General features: G+C 48.0%; 1 protein-coding gene across 2 annotated transcripts in view; it reads right to left on the bottom strand.

The window, feature by feature from the left end:
• GFRA4 (GDNF family receptor alpha 4) overlaps positions 1–17,779 on the bottom strand; it is a 72,563-nt gene extending 54,784 nt beyond the window's left edge. For both annotated transcript variants that reach the window (XR_009725217.1, XM_061351963.1), the window contains exon 1: positions 17,334–17,779. Coding sequence is in view for 1 of the 2 variants with exons in the window: in XM_061351963.1 (XP_061207947.1) it covers positions 17,334–17,373 (40 nt within the window). In the remaining variant the exon portion in view is untranslated. The remainder of the gene's footprint in view (positions 1–17,333) is intronic.
• Between the last annotated feature and the right edge of the window lie 2,663 nt (positions 17,780–20,442).

Genomic DNA, 20,442 nt, shown 5'->3' with positions numbered 1-20,442 from the left:
CTCAGAGGCTCTTGCAAGCTGCATGCCAGGACATCGCTACACCACTAACTCATGACCATGGCTCATGCAGCTGTAGGGTGGGAGCTGAGGTAAAGGGACCCTCCTGGTCTTCATAGAATCCCGGGATGGTTTGGGTTGGAAGGGACCTCAAAGCACATCCAGTTCCAACCCCCTGCCATGGGCAGCGACACCTTCCACTAGAGCAGCTTGCTCCAAGCCCCTGTGTCCAACCTGGCCTTGAACACTGCCAGGGATGGGGCATCCATCTTAGGGTATCCCAAAACCTTCCTGCTAAGTAGAGGAGCAAATCCCAGCCCCAGCACTTGATTTCATTTAAGAAGGCTCTCACCACAGGCAAGGCAGGCAGGGGATCTTGCCACCTTCATTTTGATGGCATTGCCTTAGCCCATCCTCCCTCAGCATCATGTATTCCTTCCAAGGACTATCCTTTGTCCTCCTTGCACTTTAGTATTTACCAAAGTGTCAAAATAATCAGGTGAGGAATTCTGCAGCAGCTGTGGCTGGTGATACAGAACCAAACACCTTTTGCATGTGCTGATGTGTGCTTCGGTCTGGAATGTGCTGGGTTTAGTTTTTGTCTTTCCTTCCTTCTCCCTTCCTCCCTTCTTTCATTCCATCTTTCTATCATCTATCCAGCCTTCCTTCCTTCCAGCCTCTCTTGTCTAGAAGACTCAGAGGTTCTCAGGTCAAACCTCAATCTGCCTGCAGGGATTTTAGCCTCCATCACAGGGGCTTCCTGAGTCACTTTCTCACTTGTCTCACAGAAGAAGCTCACTGCTTTTCCACCAACATCAAGTTTGCAGTGACAGAAGAGTCCCTGGGACCACAACTGCTGTAACCTGCCTGGGCTGGCTGCATGGTTTCTCACCAGGCTGTGCTGAGATCTGCTTGGGAACCTCAGCTGCAGCAGGGCTTTGGGCTAGAGAAGGGCTGAGCATCCACTACACACTGAAGAAGCTCTCACTTTACATCAGTCTTTGCCCCTTGCTGTTGAGAAAGGCACTGGGGAGCAAAGCAACAGCGAGAAACAACAAGGAGAAAAGCAAAGAGACCTCAGGACTGGGTAATTTCTGGCCAGCGATTGTCTCTAATAAGGTTTGACTGTATTAATTAATTGAGATGTGCCTTGGAGAGATGGAGCTGCTGCTGATGGAAGTCAGCCAGGAAAAACAAATCTCATTTTCTCTGCAAACCTGCTGATTAAACCAGATCTCTGAGGCTCCTGTAGCAGGCTTTGGGGAGATGGGCAGCCTTTCATGGCCCGTGACACGGCCACAGGTAGAAATTGGTTGTCATGAACTGCCAAGGGAGGTGGCCAGGGCTGGGGGAGGACAAAGATTTGTAGTAGGACCAAGCTGGGTCATTCTTTTGCATAAGCTTTTGATTCATTTCCTACCTGAAGCCACAATGAATGTATTCTCCCTGTCCGTGTAGGAAGAAAACCATAAATAAATATGCACGTAATTCAGCAGGTATTGGTAGGACTAAGACTACTCTTCAGTCCTTACCCATTGTCCATGTTGCCAGTCCCAGTAACAACTCCCACATAGACCTCTCTGGAAGGCAGAAGCATCAGTGGGCTGGATGGACCAGGACCACAAAAGATGACCTCCTGCTCTCAAAAAGGGTCTTCCAAAACACTGTGTAGATATTGCTGTGTTCCAAACTGGGTTCTGGGCAGCAATGTGGGCAACATGGGTGCAAGGTCCCCAGTGGGGGGGAGATGATTCAGTCTGTCCTTGAGCTTGTCTTGCACTTTGCATCATGGATGTGTCCTTGAAGGACACAGAGGATCAGAGTGCATGGTTAGGTGTATGAGGCCAAGCTCATATCCCAGGGGTGGCACAGCATGTGCAGGAACAGTCACCACATGTCAGGAGACACAGGGAACATGTGTTAGTAGTTTGCACTGCAGTTTTCCTCGGTCTTGGGAAATGTGCTGGAAAAGACAGGCTGTGCATCTTTCCAATCTAAAGGCCAGTTATGAACTGGAAGGGAAAGGTCAGAATGGTCCTTTCCAACTTGGCTCTTTGGTGATGCAGAGAAACTTTGCTCCTGGCTTTGAACACAGTGTAGAGGAATCAAAGTCTTTGTGCTCATGGTCTCTCAGTGAATCCAGAGTTCTCTATATGTCCAATAACAGCCTTCCTACTGGTGCTGCGAGATGTGATGGAGGTCAAGAAACAACCTGCAGCTCTGATGACCTGACAGCGGGATCTGAGGTTTAAACACTATCGTATTAATCCAAATGAAAAGACATCACTACAATAGAGACATGTCTGTATTAGTGACTCCTGGTTGCTTTGTCATATAATTTTTTCTTTTGGAAGTTTTTTAATGGGAGCAGAAGGAATCCTTTATACAGCTGTTCTTTTTTCCTAAAGAAATCCTATGGCTCGGATATTAGGGGCTGGGTTTAAACTAGATAGAGTAAAGCTCCTGCTTGTAATTCCTTTCTTGTAACTCCTACTGTAGTTGTATAGTACTGTAGTTCTACAGACAGGCCTATGAGGAGATGCTGGACAGAATTGGTTACTAGATGGCACAGGGTTCAGATGTGTAGTGGCAAAAGATGTTGGGCCAACATTGGGATTCCCTCATTTACCCTTTGGATACAATTTCAACACACTTGGAAAGAAACTGTCCCAGTTTTCCACAGGTTGTTTTTCTGCCATAAGAGGGAAATAATCAAGACTGAAACTACTTCCAGTAATTGTGTCACTTTGAAAAGCTGAAATGCTGCCAAGCTGCTGCTTGGGAATAGTTCAAACAGCTTTAGTTGCCCTTCTCTCCATAGTCCAGGCTCGCCAGTAGGACAGTTGCACACCAGACTCTCATCATGCACCTTAGGAGGTATAGTCTGGTGACAGCCCAGCCCAGCTACAGCCTCAAGTCTATCAAACTGATGCTCCCAAGTACTGCCCATTGGAAATTCTGATGACAGTAAGGGCTATTACCTTCTTTTAAGCCTCAAAATAAAGCCAAAGCAGAAGGCAGATACTTCCTCCCAAAACAGAGATGATTCTAAATGACTTCAGATGATTGAAAGACTATTTCTGCACAAGAAGAAGTGAGGTGAAATGTCTGTTAAACTCAAGAGAAAGACAGCTCACAAACCCTTTGCTTGCTTCAACCATCAGTGGTTCCTAGAGCATTGTCTGGAGCAATTTGTCTGCTGTCTACATTGATGTCTCAAGCAGGTAAGGTCACAAGTCTTAGAGAGTCTAAACTGCAGAGAAATCTTGGTTATGAGCTCAACTCAAGCAAACTCACCCAAGATCTAAATGTATGCTAAATGGCTGGGTCCAGACCCATAAGCATTCATGACATAACCTCCTCCTAAGGTACCTCTCTCCAAAACCTATGGGAAGCTCAACATCCTAATATGATGAAGGCATCTCAATATTGTCCAAGCCCTGATGGGTAAGTCAACCCCAGGATCTGTTAACAGATGTAACAGCAAAGTGATTGATTTACCTCTGAAAGCTCTGTGATTAGAAATTGAGAACTTTTGGTTAGTTACCCACAATGGCATCTTCATTGTCCCTCCTGGCTCTCACATTTCTATCTTGGCCATCAGCGTTCTCCCTATACTTTGATATGTCAATCACTTGCTTTTCCAGCAGGCACTTTTACAACTGTTGGCCTTATTGGATAGTTGACTGCATGGGGTATGTACAGGTAAAACCAGTACAGCTAGATGAAAAGAAAGTCCTTGACAGTGCTTGTGAAGAAGCAGGAGGTCAAACATGGACTCACTTTAGCAAAACTCTGTGCCCCATATATTTCCTATTCACATTTGTTGGCTGCTGACCCAGTTGTAACTTCGCCTTAAAGCATCTGTATTGCACTCAGGAATAGCTGAGAAATGCTTAACTCCTGGTGGGAAACATTCCTTTGGAAACTGAGGTCAGCCCCATGCTTCTGAGTGCATCTTGAGTTTTAACTGTACTGCCATGTAAAACAAGCCTGGAGAAAATCGTTGACCCTGGAGTTAAAAGGGACATTCTGGCTTGCCTGTGTCCACATGCTTAAACCTTCCTCCACCAGTACAGACACCTTCATCCTGGGTCTACAACACCTCCTATGTGTGCCAACATACTGTTTTGTCAAGAGAAGCCAAAACAGTATCAGTAAGATGATTGATAACTAGGTTGGACAACAATAGGACAGGCTTAAGGATGCTCAGAATCATAGAATCACAGGGTTGGGATGGAGGGGATCTTCAAAGCTCATGTAGTCCAGATCTTTTGCAATAAGCAAGGACATCTTCAACTAGACCAGGTTGCTCCAAGCCCCATCCAACATGGCCCTGAACACTGCCAGGGATGGGCCACCTAAAACCTCTCTGGCCAACTTGTTCTGTTCCCAGCACTATTGACTACTTAACATCAGTAGTATTGCTTTTGCATCATTTTGTGTGTATATGTGCTTAACTTTAGACCTGTGAGCCATGTGGATGTGGGAACGTGCTTGAATGTAATTATGGCCATGCATTCGTGTGTGTGTGCTCAGTGTGAGTTTGCCATCCCCACAGGGAACCTGCTTTATACCAAAGATGTTTTTGCATTAGTGTGTAAATTAAAGTAGGACCGCAATAATAGTCAAAAGGGAGCCCAAATGAGAACAGGGAAGATTGATTATGTGCATATTTTAAGTGCTTTGTGTCTGTGAATGTTTATATGAAAAAATAAGAGTGAAAGAGAAGCACTGACACTACAAATAAAAATAATATAGGCAAATACATCTCTTTTATTATTAAATTATAGATTAAAATAGGAAACGTGGGGGGAATATAGAAACATATATCTCTTTGTGGAGGCTTTCTATAACAATCAGCATAAAATAACATAGCAGTACCTGACAGCTTATATAAAGATAGGAGCCTCAGCTCCTATCTGCGCATTTATCTCCTCTGATCCAGACAGGGTAAAGAGGCATAAAAGGCTCAGATAATAGCATCTTTTCTGCACACCAGCTCCCAAACGATAGGCAGATTTTATACTCGGTTACTCCACATAATGTCAACACTGTTAGAAAACAAAAGCACCATGAAGGAACATTTTCTCCCCTCCCTCTCTTCCACCTTTTTTCCCTTCTCATCTTTTACCTTCTGATTTTACCTCTGATAATATGCTATGGACAGATTTGACGCTCTGCACCTCTGGACCAGCCCCTGAATTTGTGGGGCAGCAGGACATGAGACAACAAGAACAAACAGTGAGGCTCACATGGGTGCACACACAAATCGTATGCACAGAAGCAGAGACAGCACCAGCCAATTCGCTTAATCCCTGTCTCTTCCTCACTGGAAGCTGTCACAATATCCATTGTAGTCGACAGCTATCGACCATTGCGTGCCATGCCATTAACCTTTGCCACCCAGCACATCAGATGACAGAGATGGAGAGAGCTGTGTGTCACGTCTGAGCCAAGCAGCAGAGGAGGTGTAAGCAGCAGACACTGAAGCTGATGAAAGCCTTACTATAACCAGGCATTCCCTGTTGTCCATGCTTTGTCCAACAGCGTGAACTTCATCTTGGGAGGCTCTGGACCTATGGACCCTCTGAATGCCAGCCTATGCTTTACCCAATTCCCTTCATCACCATCAGTTTTCCAATGCCCTGTGAGCAATTTTCCTACATCCTTGGCATGTTCAAGGTGACAACAACCTTGGGAAGTTCCTACAGATTTCAATGCTAATATGCATCCCTCTGGAATACGTAGCCTTCTTTGGAAGGTGCAGATGGCACAGGACCAATGTCCCGGGCATCACCTGAGAGGTGGCAGATTGCATTAGTGTCCATAGCCATACTACATTGCAATGATTAACATCTACAGTACCATACTTCAGAGCAGTTCTGAACCCACATAAAGTTCTCACTTTACCTTTTCTCCCTGGACTTGCAAGGTTCATGGACTGTCTTTGTGGTCCTAGGAAGATGCTTCTTTAGCTCTACACTGATCTGCATCAGACGCTTTACTGCTTAGGTAGGAAAAAGCTGTGAAAGAAGCCTGGATTTCTACATCTCCTTCCACAGGCATCTTTTCTGCAATGAACTTCACTAAGTCTTAACAAAACTAAATGCTATTTCCCTTTTCCACGGCCAATTTCACATCAACCTATGGGATCTAAACATCTTCAAAGGTTTCTATCAAACCTATGTAACCTGGCTGGGGGACTCAAAAGTCATGCGGGTTGAAAAGACGGACACACATACACGAGATCCATTTTCTCAGGAAACCACAGATGAAGAACAGCTTGTTTACCTTTACTTGAATCAACACATTCGCTCTTACCAGCCTGAAGGGTTTCCTCCAGGGACACCTATATTTGGATAGTAGATTTGTTATGAGAAGAAAGAGTTCTTGGCACTTGCTGCATCTTGGCAGCAGCTACCCACAGTTTTGGGAAAAGGTTTACTTTTGAGTCCCAGCATGATAGAAGGTGACAGTAACAATGATTGTCCAAGCCTGACTTGGAGCTAATCCCTCAGGGAGGCTGCATCAAAGCTCCTGCCTTCCTCACCTTATTCCCAGGGAGGATGGGGCCAGGCCTGGGGGCAGGAAGGCCTCATGTCTTGAGTGTAACCTGGTCTAGTGGAAGATGTCCCTGCCCATGGCAGCAGGGCTGGAACTAGATGATCTTTAATGTCCCTTCCAACCCAAACTATTCTATGGTTGTATGGGTTTATGATCTGGGAGGTGGAAAGGGTGAGGTGAGGTCTAAGGCACCAAGTGCAAGGCTGTTTTACTAGAGAGAAGAGAAACATCATCATCTATTACCAACAGGCAGAGCCCAGGGCCAGCCAAGCCTCTTGCCCGACCCAGACTCATCATCCATCATTGAGTCACCTCGCAGCTCTACCATAAGGAGCCTTGGTTGAGCAGCGCCATCTCTCCATGGTATCTTCAACATGAGTGAGGGATATATGGAGTCCAGGGAAAAGGGGGAAGTGAAACAACTTTAGCCAACCCTCAACTCCAAGTGCCCCAGGAAGTGTGGCAACCCTTGTGACACTGATGCTGCCGTGGAGACTACATGGGTCCCTTATTTAGCTCACAGATTTACCCAGGACCTGCAGATCCTACACATGGGTGCATCATTTAATCCTCATGCCTGTGACCCACAACTCTCCTGAAGAAGAATTTCATTAAGCCTCAAGCCCAAACCAAGACCTTCAGTTCCTTTTTTCCAGTAAAAATGAGACAGAAACATAGCTTGAACATTTTGCTCCTAAGACTTAGAACTTTTTCTTTCTTTGCCTCATGCTGTTGCTCTCTCTCCTCCCCTCCCTGTCTTACAGAAGTATGACTAATCCTCTTCCTTCCCTTGCACTCTTACCTTGAAGGTATTTATAGAGTGTGATCGTCTTTTCTCCTGTGTCTTTCTTCCCTTTTCAACTCGAGATAAATCAAGCTCCCTCAGACTTCTCTCACGTGTCTTATCTTTCACGAGGTCATGCTAACTGCGATGGCAAGGCAAGAAAGGCTTTGCCTGTTGGAGGGGACACTTTCTGAGCTGATACAGCCACTACACAGGCTCTGCAAGAAACTTCTGATGGACTCACTTTGCATGTGCATATCCCTGGCCTCTTGCTGGGTCTGCGTAAACGGGGCTTGCACACACCTGAGTGCTTTGGGAACAGGGGGATTTATCTCTTCCTGAACAAATTAGCCAGTGTTATCAGTTATTTTGTGTTATCTCATGTCATTGTTCGTGCTCTGCCTTCTGAGCTGGAAGCAGCAAAAGAGCAAGATGGATGCAGGGGGGTGAAAGAGATTAAGATGAAACATGTTTTTTCCGACAACATCTGCACGTTGTCTGAAAGGGAAAGGGTGGTTTTTATATTTAGTTAACTAAAGAAACTCAAGGTGCTGGTCCCAATGACCCAGAACTGCCTCGTTGATGCTATTAAACTCTCCTCCCCTTCAAAACACAGCAACCACTTGCAAAACAACTGGGGATGGGCTTTGGCTTGGGCTATCTTCTGATCAGTGTCCAGAAGATACTCAGTTGGCCACGGCCAAAACCAGTTCAGGGATTCTTATAGATGTGGCCACCAGATTCAAACACCTCCAAAGGCTCCTGGGCACTGTGTGATTTATGAGTGGCCCCCATGGCTCCCAACAGTGTCATCAGCTCCAGGTGTTACCAATCTTCACTGCAACTGGAGCCATCAGGTCTGTGAAACAGTTCGAAATTCCTCATTGGATTTCTTTCTTTCTCCTTTTACCATGGGAAAATGCTTTCTCTGGGAAAATTTGGGAGTTGTAAGTCAAAAAACAAAGCATTAAGTAATGTTTTAATACTACATTCTTCACGTTTCTTTTAGTTTTAATTGGGTTTGAAATTGAAATGATGTCTCCCTGACTGCTCCTTCCATCACCAGCTCTCTTGCAGGCCAAGAAACCTTGGTGTCTTAGACAGGTTCATCTTATTGAGCTTCAAGTAAAATGAAGGAAAGGCCTAAAACTGCCACCTTGATTTGTTTCAGAGTCCTTGGCGATGCCAGCAATCTGTAGAGAGGGCAAATGTCCCTCTGGACCTGTCAGTCTCTCTTCTCTGATTTAAAGTTCAGAATACCATGGGAAAACCAAGTGGGGTGAAATCCATCTCCTGCAGCCTGCTGGGACCTGCCTAGTGTATGGGGAGTAGGAAACAGTGTCCATTTCTTTTCCTGTCCCACTTCCCTCCAAGAAGACAGTTTTCTGATTTCTTAATAAAAGCAGGTAAAACAGAACAGAACCATCTGGGGCTTTATTTTAGTCCTCATTTTCCTTTCCCTGAAATTATCCTCAATGAGCCTTTTATTTCCCTCTCGCTATCTTTTATTGCAATATTTACTATTCCTGATTTGTCACTGTTGTTCAGGAGCCAAATTGTACCAAAAGCCCAGTATTTTTCTGGCAGAATGAGTTTCTGTTTTCCAGCCTCCTCTCCTACCAGAGGCTTTTCTTTTCTGCACCCCATGGCTGTTCCCATCTCTGTGCCACACTGCTGAATTCAACCCTTTCTCTTTAGCAGCCCACAGCACTAATCCTGGTGCAAAGCAGGATCCCTGATCCCCGTGCTGGGGATATGGGGAGATTTTCAGAGCAGATTAGTCAGCTACTGCACTTGAATTCAGTTTCTTGCCCAGCAAAATAAGAGCTGAATAGACTGCGTGCACAGTGGGTGCTGCTAAAACTCACATTGCTCCCGATGCGCTGATGAGAAACTCTGATCCCAGCTTGTAGTTAGCTGCTTCCCACAAACACGAATATCTCAGGCCAGACTCTGCGCTCTCACCTGGTTCTGCCTCACCATCATTTCCTTACCTTAAAAATAGCCTCATTTTACAGTGTGATGTAGTGAGTGTACATCATTTTCCACAACCTGAGAGACACCCAGAAAGAGGTGCCCTAATTCCTCACCTTTGCACAGCTTTCAACCTGCAGATTAAGCACTTTTGGGGGAGATCATGGGATATATTTTTGTTAATTAAGGGTTTATTTGTTCATTTTGGTTTTTGCTCTACTCCTTCAGATTATAATTAAAACTTATTGGTATGTGATAACGTATAACAAACTCAGCCAGAGATCTGGCTCCCCTCTAGTCAAGTACTTAATTTCTAACAGGCTTTCCAGCCCACATTAAGGATTGGTCTGGCTGCATCTGTAGGGAGGAAGAATGAAGCAATAGCAGGAGAAGGAGATAAATTTCCTTGCATTAGTCCCAGGAGGGTGGTAACTCTGAAGCTGCTGTACCTGGAGCATGTGCCTCCACACTGATGGATGGGTCCCTGAGCTCTCACTTCATATGCACTCTGCCTGAGGAGTCTCACATCACCTTTTGCAAATGGGGGAATCCAACCCTTAGGGCTTCCCCAAGCTTCAGTATGGCTCTGAGACCTTCACAATCCTACACTTTCCTACTCCCTGCTCATGGATTACCTATTAAGCTTCATCTGCATCTTCCATCCAGCCTCTCCTTTTCTTCCCATATCCAGACCAGAATTAGCTTAAGACCTTCCTTTCTATTCTCTTCCCATACCTTCTGGCCCTGACAGAGAAGTCTAGTTTAATGCACCTCCTGATCTTTTTCCCAAAATGCAGGGAGAGATTCCTAAGGATGGATTCTAGAGGAAGTTCCTCATCTGGGTCTCAGATTTTCCCCTGCAATTAACATCCTAAATCATCATAAAAAGGACATGCCCATTATTATGGAATAGAGAAAACCAAGGCCAGGTTGAATAGGGCTTGTAGCAAGCTGTTCTACTGGAAGGATGAGCTTTAAGGTCCCTTCCAACACAAATTGTTTATGATTTCATTAAATTCTCTGGAATACGGCACCCAACCACCATTCAGGAATTCCTTGGGGCAGCATAGCTTATGACTTCAAGTTATGCTAAAGCCTAAAAACCCTGACAAGCCCGCAGGTGATCCCATCGTCTTCCCAAAGGGAAACCTGCTATTCTTCCTTCTTTTAGTAATCAGATATTGTCCTGGTTGAAATCAAAGCTTTTATTCCTAATGCACAGCTCAGGTTCCTTCTCACGTCAGCTCTTTGTGAGGTGGAGAACAGTGCCCTTGCGTTACCTTGAGTATATTTATAAGCTGTGAGCACCATGAACCCCTTTTTTTCCCCACACTGGAAGGAAAGCTCAGCTGAGATGCCTCTGCCCATGCTCTTTCTCTGAAAGATGATGTGGCTGTGACCAAGGCACACCAAGGTGTGCAGTTTGTCTCTCAAGCTGCCTCTCTGGGTTATGCTCTCTTAGCAAGAGAAAGAAACAAAACAGATTGGAAGGAGCAAAAAAAGGAAGAAGAAAGAAGAGATCTACATGAAATTGCTCTAACTCTTGTGTCAAATCAACTAACCCTGGCAAGGAGGAGTGTAATGCCTCACCATGCAGAGGAAACACTTAGGACACTCAGCCTTGTCTGGGGCTTTACACAAACAGGTCAAATAGCTTTGATTAATTCCAAGCCCTGTCTCATAATTCAGTGTGCTTGTTTGCTCTCCTCTCCATTAGCAGACAGCAAACACACCATCCAAACCTGCAGCCTGTGTTACAGAAGATTCACTGTGCATGGATTTATGTCGCCCTGTGCCTTGTGACATCTTTTTAAGGTGCCTTCTGCTGTACATGCTGAACATCAAAAGAGAACACAGACAGCAACAAAGGGGAAAATGCCTGGTGCTACAGGAGACATCTGCTCCCTATTTCCAGACTGCAGGTAACCGAGTCGGTTGTACAATATCCAAGAGATATTGCTGTGAAGGCTGTCATGGGAGATGCATTTATCTTCACATGCATGGCAGTTATAATCTCAGAAGAAATAGCTAGTGTGTTATTAAGGCTTGTTTATCCAAAGTCACAGAGACAGGTAGCTCTGAGAAGCTGTGAGTTTTCTCCTGGCTTTTCCTTTGGGAAAAGTCTGAAGGAGGCAGGTCGGCTGCAAGCCAAATCATTGCATCTCCAGACAACACCTTGGGATCCAGTTTGTAGGTCCTGGACACTCGTTATGGGTGATGCAGATGAGCGCTGGACAGGAAGAAATTCAAGCCATAAGCATGACGGAGCTGATACTTAAGGAGGGTTCAGTATGGGCAGCAGGAGTTAAAAACGACAGAGCAAAGCATTCAATAAAGGCTGTAAAAGAAGATGAATTGAGAAATGCAAACCCCTTTATGATTGATTTGAGTGTTTATGAAAAATCCTCACGGCCAGGACCACATGAACCCTGTACGAGTGGCCCAGACACCAGGTTTGCTCCAGAAACTGCACAGCTGTCATGCAAGTGAAGGCTGCCTTCCCACGAGGCTGTAGCTGCCCTGTGTTTCCTTTGCTCTGATTAATCAAGAATGATGGGATTTCCCAGGTGGCTGCTGCAGAGGCATCAGCCGGCCCCGTTTGATGCAAGGCTTGAAGCGAAGCCTGGTTATTTTGCAGAAATTATGTTCAACTTGCCATCTTTGAAGGCACCCTGGAGCTCTCCCAAGACCTGGCCTGAGCATTTGCTGGGTCTAGTTGAGCTCTGAGCCTCCAGAGACATCAAATCACACAGACAGAGACTTCCAAAGACACTCCTGTTGCTGCCTGTCTGGAGAATCAAGCACTTCTCATGGGTACCTCCACTACTGATGGGTTTAGCGGCTAAACTCCCTTAAGGCAGAAGAGATCATAGAATCATAGAACAGTCTGGGCTGGAAGGGACCTTCAAAGGTCACCTAGTCCAACCCCCCTGTAGTGAGCAGGGACTCCTTCCACCAGATCAGATCTGAATCACATGTGTGATGCCTCCATCCAGACAGCAAGGATCACTTATCTCTAAAGACCTGCAGTTCAGATAGGAACATTAAAGATGAGTCTTGACTCAGCTTATGTGCTTGGCCTTTATTTTCACTGCACAAGTAAGAGGAAGAGAGGAGGAAAGGCAAACTTACTGGTTTCTCAGGTCTTAACTCACAGCCCTGTAACATCTGGACCTGGTTAAATTCCCATCCCAAAGTGAACTGCCATCCCTTGGGCACAAAGAATTGATGGCTTAGCCTGGCGGTGTCTGAAAGATGAGCTATTTGATCCTGCTTTTGGAAGAAGCACCAGAAAAGCTGCCCCATTCCTTTCTCCTCAATAAACTGGACCCGTAAACTTGAAGCCAGATGCCTGCACTTGTGTGTGTGAAAACAACACCCCAGCCCATATGTCAGCAGTAGAGTGGGGAGTGCTGCTAATAGCTCTGTCAAAGCACTCAGCAAGGGCAGGTATTGCAGACAAGGTTTTCCAGTTGGATTCAATAAATCAAAACCACAGCACAACTATTTTTTACTGCATCTTTCAAGCAAAGTTGCTTTCCAGATGGCTTTGGGCAGAAGGAGGAATATGACCCCTGGGGAGCTACCTGTGAAGGAAGAAGAGAGATTTGCATGGAGGGAGGTGATGAGATCCAAGGGTATGGCCAGGGCACTTTAGAGCTGGGGGATATATATCTCATCCAGTGGGATACAGGGAAGCTCTTGTTTTCCCCCCATGAGGGCTGTCAAGCAGTGGACCAGCATCCCAGAGAGATTTGGTCTCTATCACTGGGGGTCTGTCAAGGCAGATCTGAGCTGGGGTAAAGCTACTTACCACGTTGGCTCCAGTAAGGTGCAGGGGGATGCCTGGGGATATTCAACCTTTCCTAACACCTATCAAGCTCACTACAGCTCAGCAATAGTCAGCTGTGACATCACTTGTTATTCGACCCAAATCCTGGAGGAGTTATGAGTGATTTTAATGTGATGTGGACTTAAAAGATACTTATTCTTCCTGCACACCCATTTTTCTACCCTATGGTAGACCCAGGTTCTCCTTACTCAGGACAAATGGTGGCTTCACCTTCTGGAAACCTTTCCTGCTCTCCCGGGTCCTTGTCCTCCATCACCTTGAACACCATGACACCCTCTTGGACACGATTCCCCACCCAACTTTTTTCTTCCTCCTTTTCCATCTCCAGGATCTAATGCTCATCTATGGCTCCACTTCCCGTCCAAGTCTCCATGTCCCATCCACCTCTTCAAACCCATCCTCTCAACCATTGTTTTCCACTCGGCTTTCACCAGGACTCCATCCCCAACATGCCCATATTTGAACCTTTAAAGCTGTGATACCCAAAGAGATGAGGGCAGACCACACAAGGTGATGGAAACCTTCCCAGCCCTACTCCTGCACCCGCTACCACGAAGCTCCCACCATCAGTCCATCCAGGCTTGAAGGTCACTGCCAGTAGGTGTTGCCAGAGGGGACTTTGACAGATGCACTTGAAACAAGGGAGCTGTTCTGAACCGAAGATTGACAGGAACAAGCTTTTTATAGTTGGGTTCCTTTTTCTTTTTTTCAGTGAATTGCGTCCTTCTGAAAACACTGTTTTAGCAGGAGAACTGCCTTTGAATCTGTCCTTTCCCACTTTGGGGTTGAGAAGAAAGAGGTCATTTATTCTAAGGAAGCCAAAGGAATATAAAGGCTAATGGAAGGAAAAAGAACTCATGGGTAGGAGCGTATTTTGATTGGAAGGTGGGAAACTTGAGCGACATTAAAAGCCCTGTTTAAAAATGACCGAGTGGAAAGTTATAAAAATGAACAAGTCTTGTGTGAAAACGATGAGGGGAATTGCAGGCACAATAGAAGTCATCTGTGAAAATTGCCGGGAGAGCAGAGAAGACATTTGTGTCTCCAAAAGCAAAATAAAACCCCATCCACAGTAATTCGTCATAATGACTCGTCTTAACTAGTACTAATTTTTACCCAGCAGTAATTACTATTTAAGGCTCCAGAGCTCTGGAAAAATGACTTTCTGGGTGCAGCGACATCCTTGCAGAGGGATTTGCACAGCGTTTGAGGGCAGCCTGTTAAGGGAGAGGTTTTATTTCTCCTCCACACCAATACGGAGAGACATAAATATCCCACTCTTATTGATGCAAATAACGGATTGCTCCTGTCAGAACTGACAAAGGCGCTAATTTAGGGAGCGTTTCCCTCTCTCATGCACACAGATGCGTTTTTCAAGAGGGGTTTTTTTCCTGCTCTCCCCCTTGGAATGTGAGTTCCCAAAAACCAGGTGAAAATCCGCCAGACGATCCCTTGGGTTTGATTGCATCTGTGAAGAGCCTGTGGGAAACATATGCCAGGAATTATGCTAACGACAGAGCGCAGTAAAACCTGCCAGGTAAAGGCAGCAGTTGTCAGCAGGAGACAGCCCAGATGTCATTTTGGGATCCTGCTCTCCATTGCAATGGTCCAGAAATGACTCTTGGTCCCACTGGGGACTTTCACTGATGCTTAAACTCAAGCCCAGATTTTCATTCTCATCCTTTCATTATTATGATGTTAGTGCAGGGACTGATGTGTCCTCTGAAAGCTGCATGAGGGATGGGCAAAGCTTTGGTTGCAGGTGGAACACAGTGTTCTTGTAAAATTCATTATATTCTTTATATTTCATCGTATAAGTGCTTTCCAGAGCACTGATTTTCCATCAAGTCTTCTTGGATGCCTCACCACCATCCTCTGGGTGGGATTTCTATCCAATACCACACATGCAAGCAAATATCACAGGACACTACTATGAACTTCCCCAAAGCCATGTCCCTATGCTCAGCTGTGGGACTCTATTCTGTCCTTGCTGCTGGCATCTCTGTGGCTGCTGGTGGGACAAGCCAAGGACCTGGTCTAGATGAAAAGTGGTTGTTGTGTTCAACTGTGGAAGTTGCATGGTCTGGGTCACCCTGTGCCACCAGTTTGCTGGGTATGAAGTGGCAGCAGGAGCTCTCCATCCAGGCTGGATGATGGCGTTTCTGCCTAATCTCATCTTGGACAGCCCTAATTTCTCCAAGCCCTGCCTTCTCCAGCCAGGATCATCCCAAAAATGGCAAGGGACACACACACAAAGCAAGGCTCTCACTCTGGTGTGCAGCCAGTGATGGAGAAGCTGGGAATTGCCATGCCTGTGGCTGCAGAGGTTGTCGTCTCCAGCCCAGCACCCCCGGTCCCTGTAAGGGATCTCCTCAGGCACATCTAAATGAGCAGCCCTCACCCATCCATAACACAGACATCTAGAAAATACCCAGGGAGCAGGCTGAGGGCATTGAATGGCATCTGCTGGGAGGGTGCTGAGCCTGTGGGGATCAAATGCCAGTTCAGAGATGAAAAGGTCCTCTTGGACACCCAAGGATCGGAAGGCCAAATGGTGAATACCAGCTAACGGCTTTACTCTGGCTCTAGTGATGAGTGTATCCTTAACACCTGCCCACTATTCCCGATTGCATTACTGACAATGGAGAGCTGCCCATTTGCTCTTTAAGTCCGCTTTCTCTAGAGAAAATCAATCAGTGCAGCAGTCAGTCAATCAGGCAGTCAATCAGTGAGGCAGTCAATCTGAACCACTTGGAAATGGGTCCTGCAGAGACCTGGGCTCCCACCCAAAAGCCCTGTGAGCAGGAAAAATCTCCAGCTCTGAGGGATGCTGAGACCTTCCCCAGCCCAAGGCACAGTTCCCGACCTGGCGAAGCGTCAGCCATCCCAGCATGGGGCATGGTGGCTGCAAAAGCATCCTGGAGCAAAGCGCTCCCTGGCTGGAGATGGTCCCTCTTGAGGGATCGAAATCACAACACACACAGACACACAGCACCCGCCTTTGGGACTTGCAAGAGTTGCTGATGCTGACATCTAGTGACAGGCAGAGCCGGCAAGAGGGGTTACCTGGAGCCTTGACAAAGCTTTCCCCACCGAGGGAAGAATCTTCCCGGGGTCTTCCCAAGGAGGTGGGCTCCCAGCAGGGATGTTCATGGGGTGGAGGAGACGACCCGGGATGTTCCAGCCGCTTCAATACATCCCAACACCTTATCATCGAAGAGGACGGACGCATCCTCCCCTTTGCCTCCCCACTGCTTTCCCTGGTTTATTTCAGCACAGAGTCGTTCTGGGTTTGCTGTCTCCAAGAAGCACAGGGAAAGGGGCGAATAATACCCTAAGGGAGGTGTCGGGGTTACAACCAGGCAAAACAGGCGGCTCCCAGCCGGGATGCAGCCGCTAACCGGGAAACCTGGAAGGAAGCCCTGGGAATTGCAAGCGGGAGAACCATCCACTCCGAGCCGGGGAGAAGCAGGATACGAGCGGGATGCTCAAAGCAAGGGTGCTGCAGACCACATCCTCTCTCGGATATGGCAGCACCCCACGGGGAACAGCATCTCCCAGGCACGAGAGTGGAGGAAGGCTGCCTTGGAGCGCTTGAAGGAATAGGGGAGACATCGGGGGTCCTGAACCCCTCGCTCCTTCGCAACAAAAAAGCCCATTTTTTTGTGGGAGGACAAGAGAAAATCTGCAGCAGGAACCCCACAGCACACATACACAGACACAGGCTGGGGTCAGATCGGTGATCCGGGGCACGGTGCACGGCGCTGCACAGCGCAACACGGAGCAGGGGCTTCCAACCCCGTAACCCAAAGCCCAAAACCCCGACATATTCCATCTCCATCATCACCGTGGGGCTCCCGGCGCTGTGCAAATTCCCTGTCCGTGCCCCTCAACACAATCCCTCCGCGTTCCTCTCGCCCCAGCCTCAATTCCCGGGTTACATTTATCCATTTCCACGACAAACAGGACTATCCGGAGTGACAGCATGCAACATCCCAGCGCTTCGGTCCACAGCAGAGAGGTGGGCGATGCTGCCCCGGGGCTTGACACTGCTCCAAGGGGGATGAAGAGGGAAGACCACCCCCCCCAGCCGGGGGGTGTCCGAAACAACCCCGCAAACAACCCCCAGCAGAAAGTTCTCCCCTCCGTGCTACTCACCCAGGAGGATCAGCGTGCAGAAGTAGAAGATGCCCCTCATCCTACCGCTCGGCACGGCTCGGATCAGCACCGACTCGGCACGGCTCGGACCGACCGGCCCGGCTCGGCTCGGCACCGCGGAGGATGCGCGGAGGCTGGGCAGGGCGAGAGGCGTCCCCGCCGCCCCAGCCCGGCCCCCGGGGCGATCGCTCACACCTCGGCCGGCCCAGCCCCGCTCCGGACCCGGGTCATGCCCGCAGCCGGGCTGGGTACCGCGGGCTGCCGCCGGCCGAGCGCCGCCGCATCCCCGCAGGGATGAAGAAGGATGGGGAGGGGGTGGGCGCTTCCCCGAAGGTTCAATTATATTATTCGTATTAAATAATTAAATCTCCCCTCTCTTTCAGCAGCAAACTTCTGTCCGCAGCCCTCGCCGCCTTCCCCGGGCCGCCACCGCCACCGCTTCTCCCCGGCCCCGTGGGGAGGGGCCTGGCAGCCCGGCCCCGTTCCTCCCCGCCTCCCCGGGGCGAGGGGGGGATGTGGAGCCTCCTCCAACACAGAGCAGGTCGTAGCCAGCTGTGTTGGAGCCCCCCATGTACTCCCGGGGCATGGTCCCTTCGAGCCCCGCAGTGCCTTCTTCATCACCTGGTGACCTCTTGGAGAGTCCCAGCACACCTCACACCCCCAAACCCTCATCACTTTGCAGCCTCCGACAGCCCCAGCCCCTTAGGACCTGTGTCTTGGTCTTCACTGTTTGCTAGCAGAGACCCAGCCCTTAAGTCTTGGGCCACATTCTCCCATGACACCTTCCATTAATCCCCTACAACACGATCACATTCCAAATCTCCTCCAAGAAAACACCTCTGTAAATACAGGTCCATAAACCTCCATCCATGTACCCACACCTCCTTCTCCACGGTGCCCTGACCCTATCCTGTTCCTGGAGACCCCTCACTGTGGTCCCCTGGTGCTTCTCTCAGCCCTCCAGCATCTCCCCCCCTCATCTCGATGTCCCAGCATGTGACCCACACTGAGGAAGCCAAGCAGCAGAGCCTGGCTCCTTAATCTTTATGATGAGTGAGCATCGTTTTCCACTACCTCCATTTCATGCATGGAGTAGCCAAGACACAAAATGTGGAGTGATGGCTTCAGGTTCACCCAGTAATTAACTGACGGACAGAGGAAGAAGCCTCATTCCCAAGGCAGTACACTGTAAACACAGCCCCTCTGTTCCTCCTCCTAATGCAGGCTTGCCCTTCCAAAGGTCTTATCTTTCCCTTCCTTTCCCTCCTTCATCTCTTCTCTTTTCCTTTTCTTCTCATTTCCTTTCCCTCCCTTCTCCTTTGTTTTCCCTCTTTCTCTTCTCCTTCCTTTCTCTTTCTTCCCTTCCATTCCCTTCTTTTCCTTGCTCTTCCCTCCTCAATGTCTATCCCTTCTTTTTCCTTCCTCCTCTCTTTCCTTCCCTCATTCCTCCCTGTCCATCTCCCTAGCACAGACGTTCCTCCAATGATTCAGAGCAGCACTGGAGCACTTTTCCCATGCCAAAAGCTCAGGCAATGCTTTTGAACATCTGCAGCCAGAGCTTTTCCCAACTGCTGGGTCAGGGGTTTCGGCTGAACAGGTATTTAAATGCCCCGGGAAGGTTTTTGTGCTGGAGCTGTTCAGGGTTCTTAACTTGGTTTCCTCGTGGCATCACCACGTCAATCCTCCTGCAAGTTCTCCTAGGGAAAAAAGGAGGAATTGCGCATTTGTGTTTCCAATGAGCAAAGCAGAGAAGGGAAATCGTTCCTACGGCCACATGTAGATGGTCTGTGTCAAGCATAAAGAAGTGGAGAAAACGCTACATGAGATTTTCCTTTTGATTTTCCTTTTCCTCTTGGAAAAGAAAGTGTGATCCTTGGCATTCCTCTCCTTCGGAAAGCTTCTTCCATGCTCCAGGCTAGAGCTCCTCCTTTAGCAAGTTTCCTAGTCCTCTGTCAGCATTGAAAAGCTGTAAATAAATCAGTGCCTTTAACAACTGTATTCACATCCCAAAGGAACATTTCCTCAGCTATTCAGTGGAGGAAAAGAAAGTGTTAAGAAAACCTCATTCGGAGTAAAAAAGCATCACTGTGGAGCTGGGGTATTTTTGACTTCTTAAGGAAGAGTACGATTGTGTTTAAGCAAATTTCCAACTGAAACGGCAATGAGATGCAATTGAAACATCCAGCTGGGAAACGGGGGAATTATTGGATTTTTCTGCTTATTATTATTTTTAATTATTTTGCAGATTCTTTTTTAGTGTTCTATTTTTGAAGGGGCTGTTTGCCCAGGAAAAAGAATAGTGCTGGAACATATGGGAGGGTTTGTAGGCTTTTTAACAAGCAAATAAAAATATTTTCCTTGGAAAATGTTTGCCCTCCCCTCGGGAATGAGGTGCTCTGATGCCCTTGGACCACAGCAGGTGACCTAAGCATCATCACCCCACTCATTAATGAAGGGATGGGTTTGGCTCAGTGTCCCACCTCCCACAGGGGTTCTGATACCAGGGATGGGAGAGCTGGGCTGGGGCAGCCTGGAGAAGAGAAGGCTCCTGAAGGGGAGACCTTAGAGCAGCTCCAGTGCCTAAAGGGGCTGCAGGAAAGCTGGAGAGGGGCTTGGGACAAGGGCCTGTAGGGACAGGCCAAGGGGAATGGCTTGAACCTGCCCGAGGGGAGACTGAGCTGAGCTCTTAGGCAGAAGCTCTTCCCTGTGAGGGTGCTGAGGCGCTGGCACAGGGTGCCCAGAGAAGCTGTGGCTGCCCCATCCCTGGCAGTGTTCAAGTCCAGGTTGGACACAGGGGCTTGGAGCAAGCTGCTCCAGTGGAAGGGGTCCCTGCCCGTGGCAGGGGTTGGAGCTGGGGGAGCTTTTAGGTTCCTTCCAAACCAAACCAATGTGGGATTCTGTGGTTCTTTCCCTAGCACTGTGTCTTGTCCCCCGATGAGGTCTGAGCTGCAGGAAAACATTCCCTTTGGTCCAATCAGTGAAGCAGCAGCAAACCCCTCCACCCACACATGTAGAGCTGGGGGAGGCAATGTGAAAGCAGCCTTGCTGTCCCCTCTTGGGCTGAGGAGAAGCTACAACCTCCCCCTCCATACAAGGGGAAGTCATCAGT

Source organism: Neopsephotus bourkii, unplaced genomic scaffold (assembly GCF_033783945.1).
Source record: "Neopsephotus bourkii isolate Nb327-2 ecotype Australia unplaced genomic scaffold, CSIRO-AGI_Nbou_v1 NB_616, whole genome shotgun sequence".
NCBI lineage: Eukaryota > Metazoa > Chordata > Aves > Psittaciformes > Psittacidae > Neopsephotus > Neopsephotus bourkii.
The sequence above is the reverse complement of the archived record's forward strand: the minus strand, read 5'-3'. Positions and strand labels throughout refer to the sequence as shown.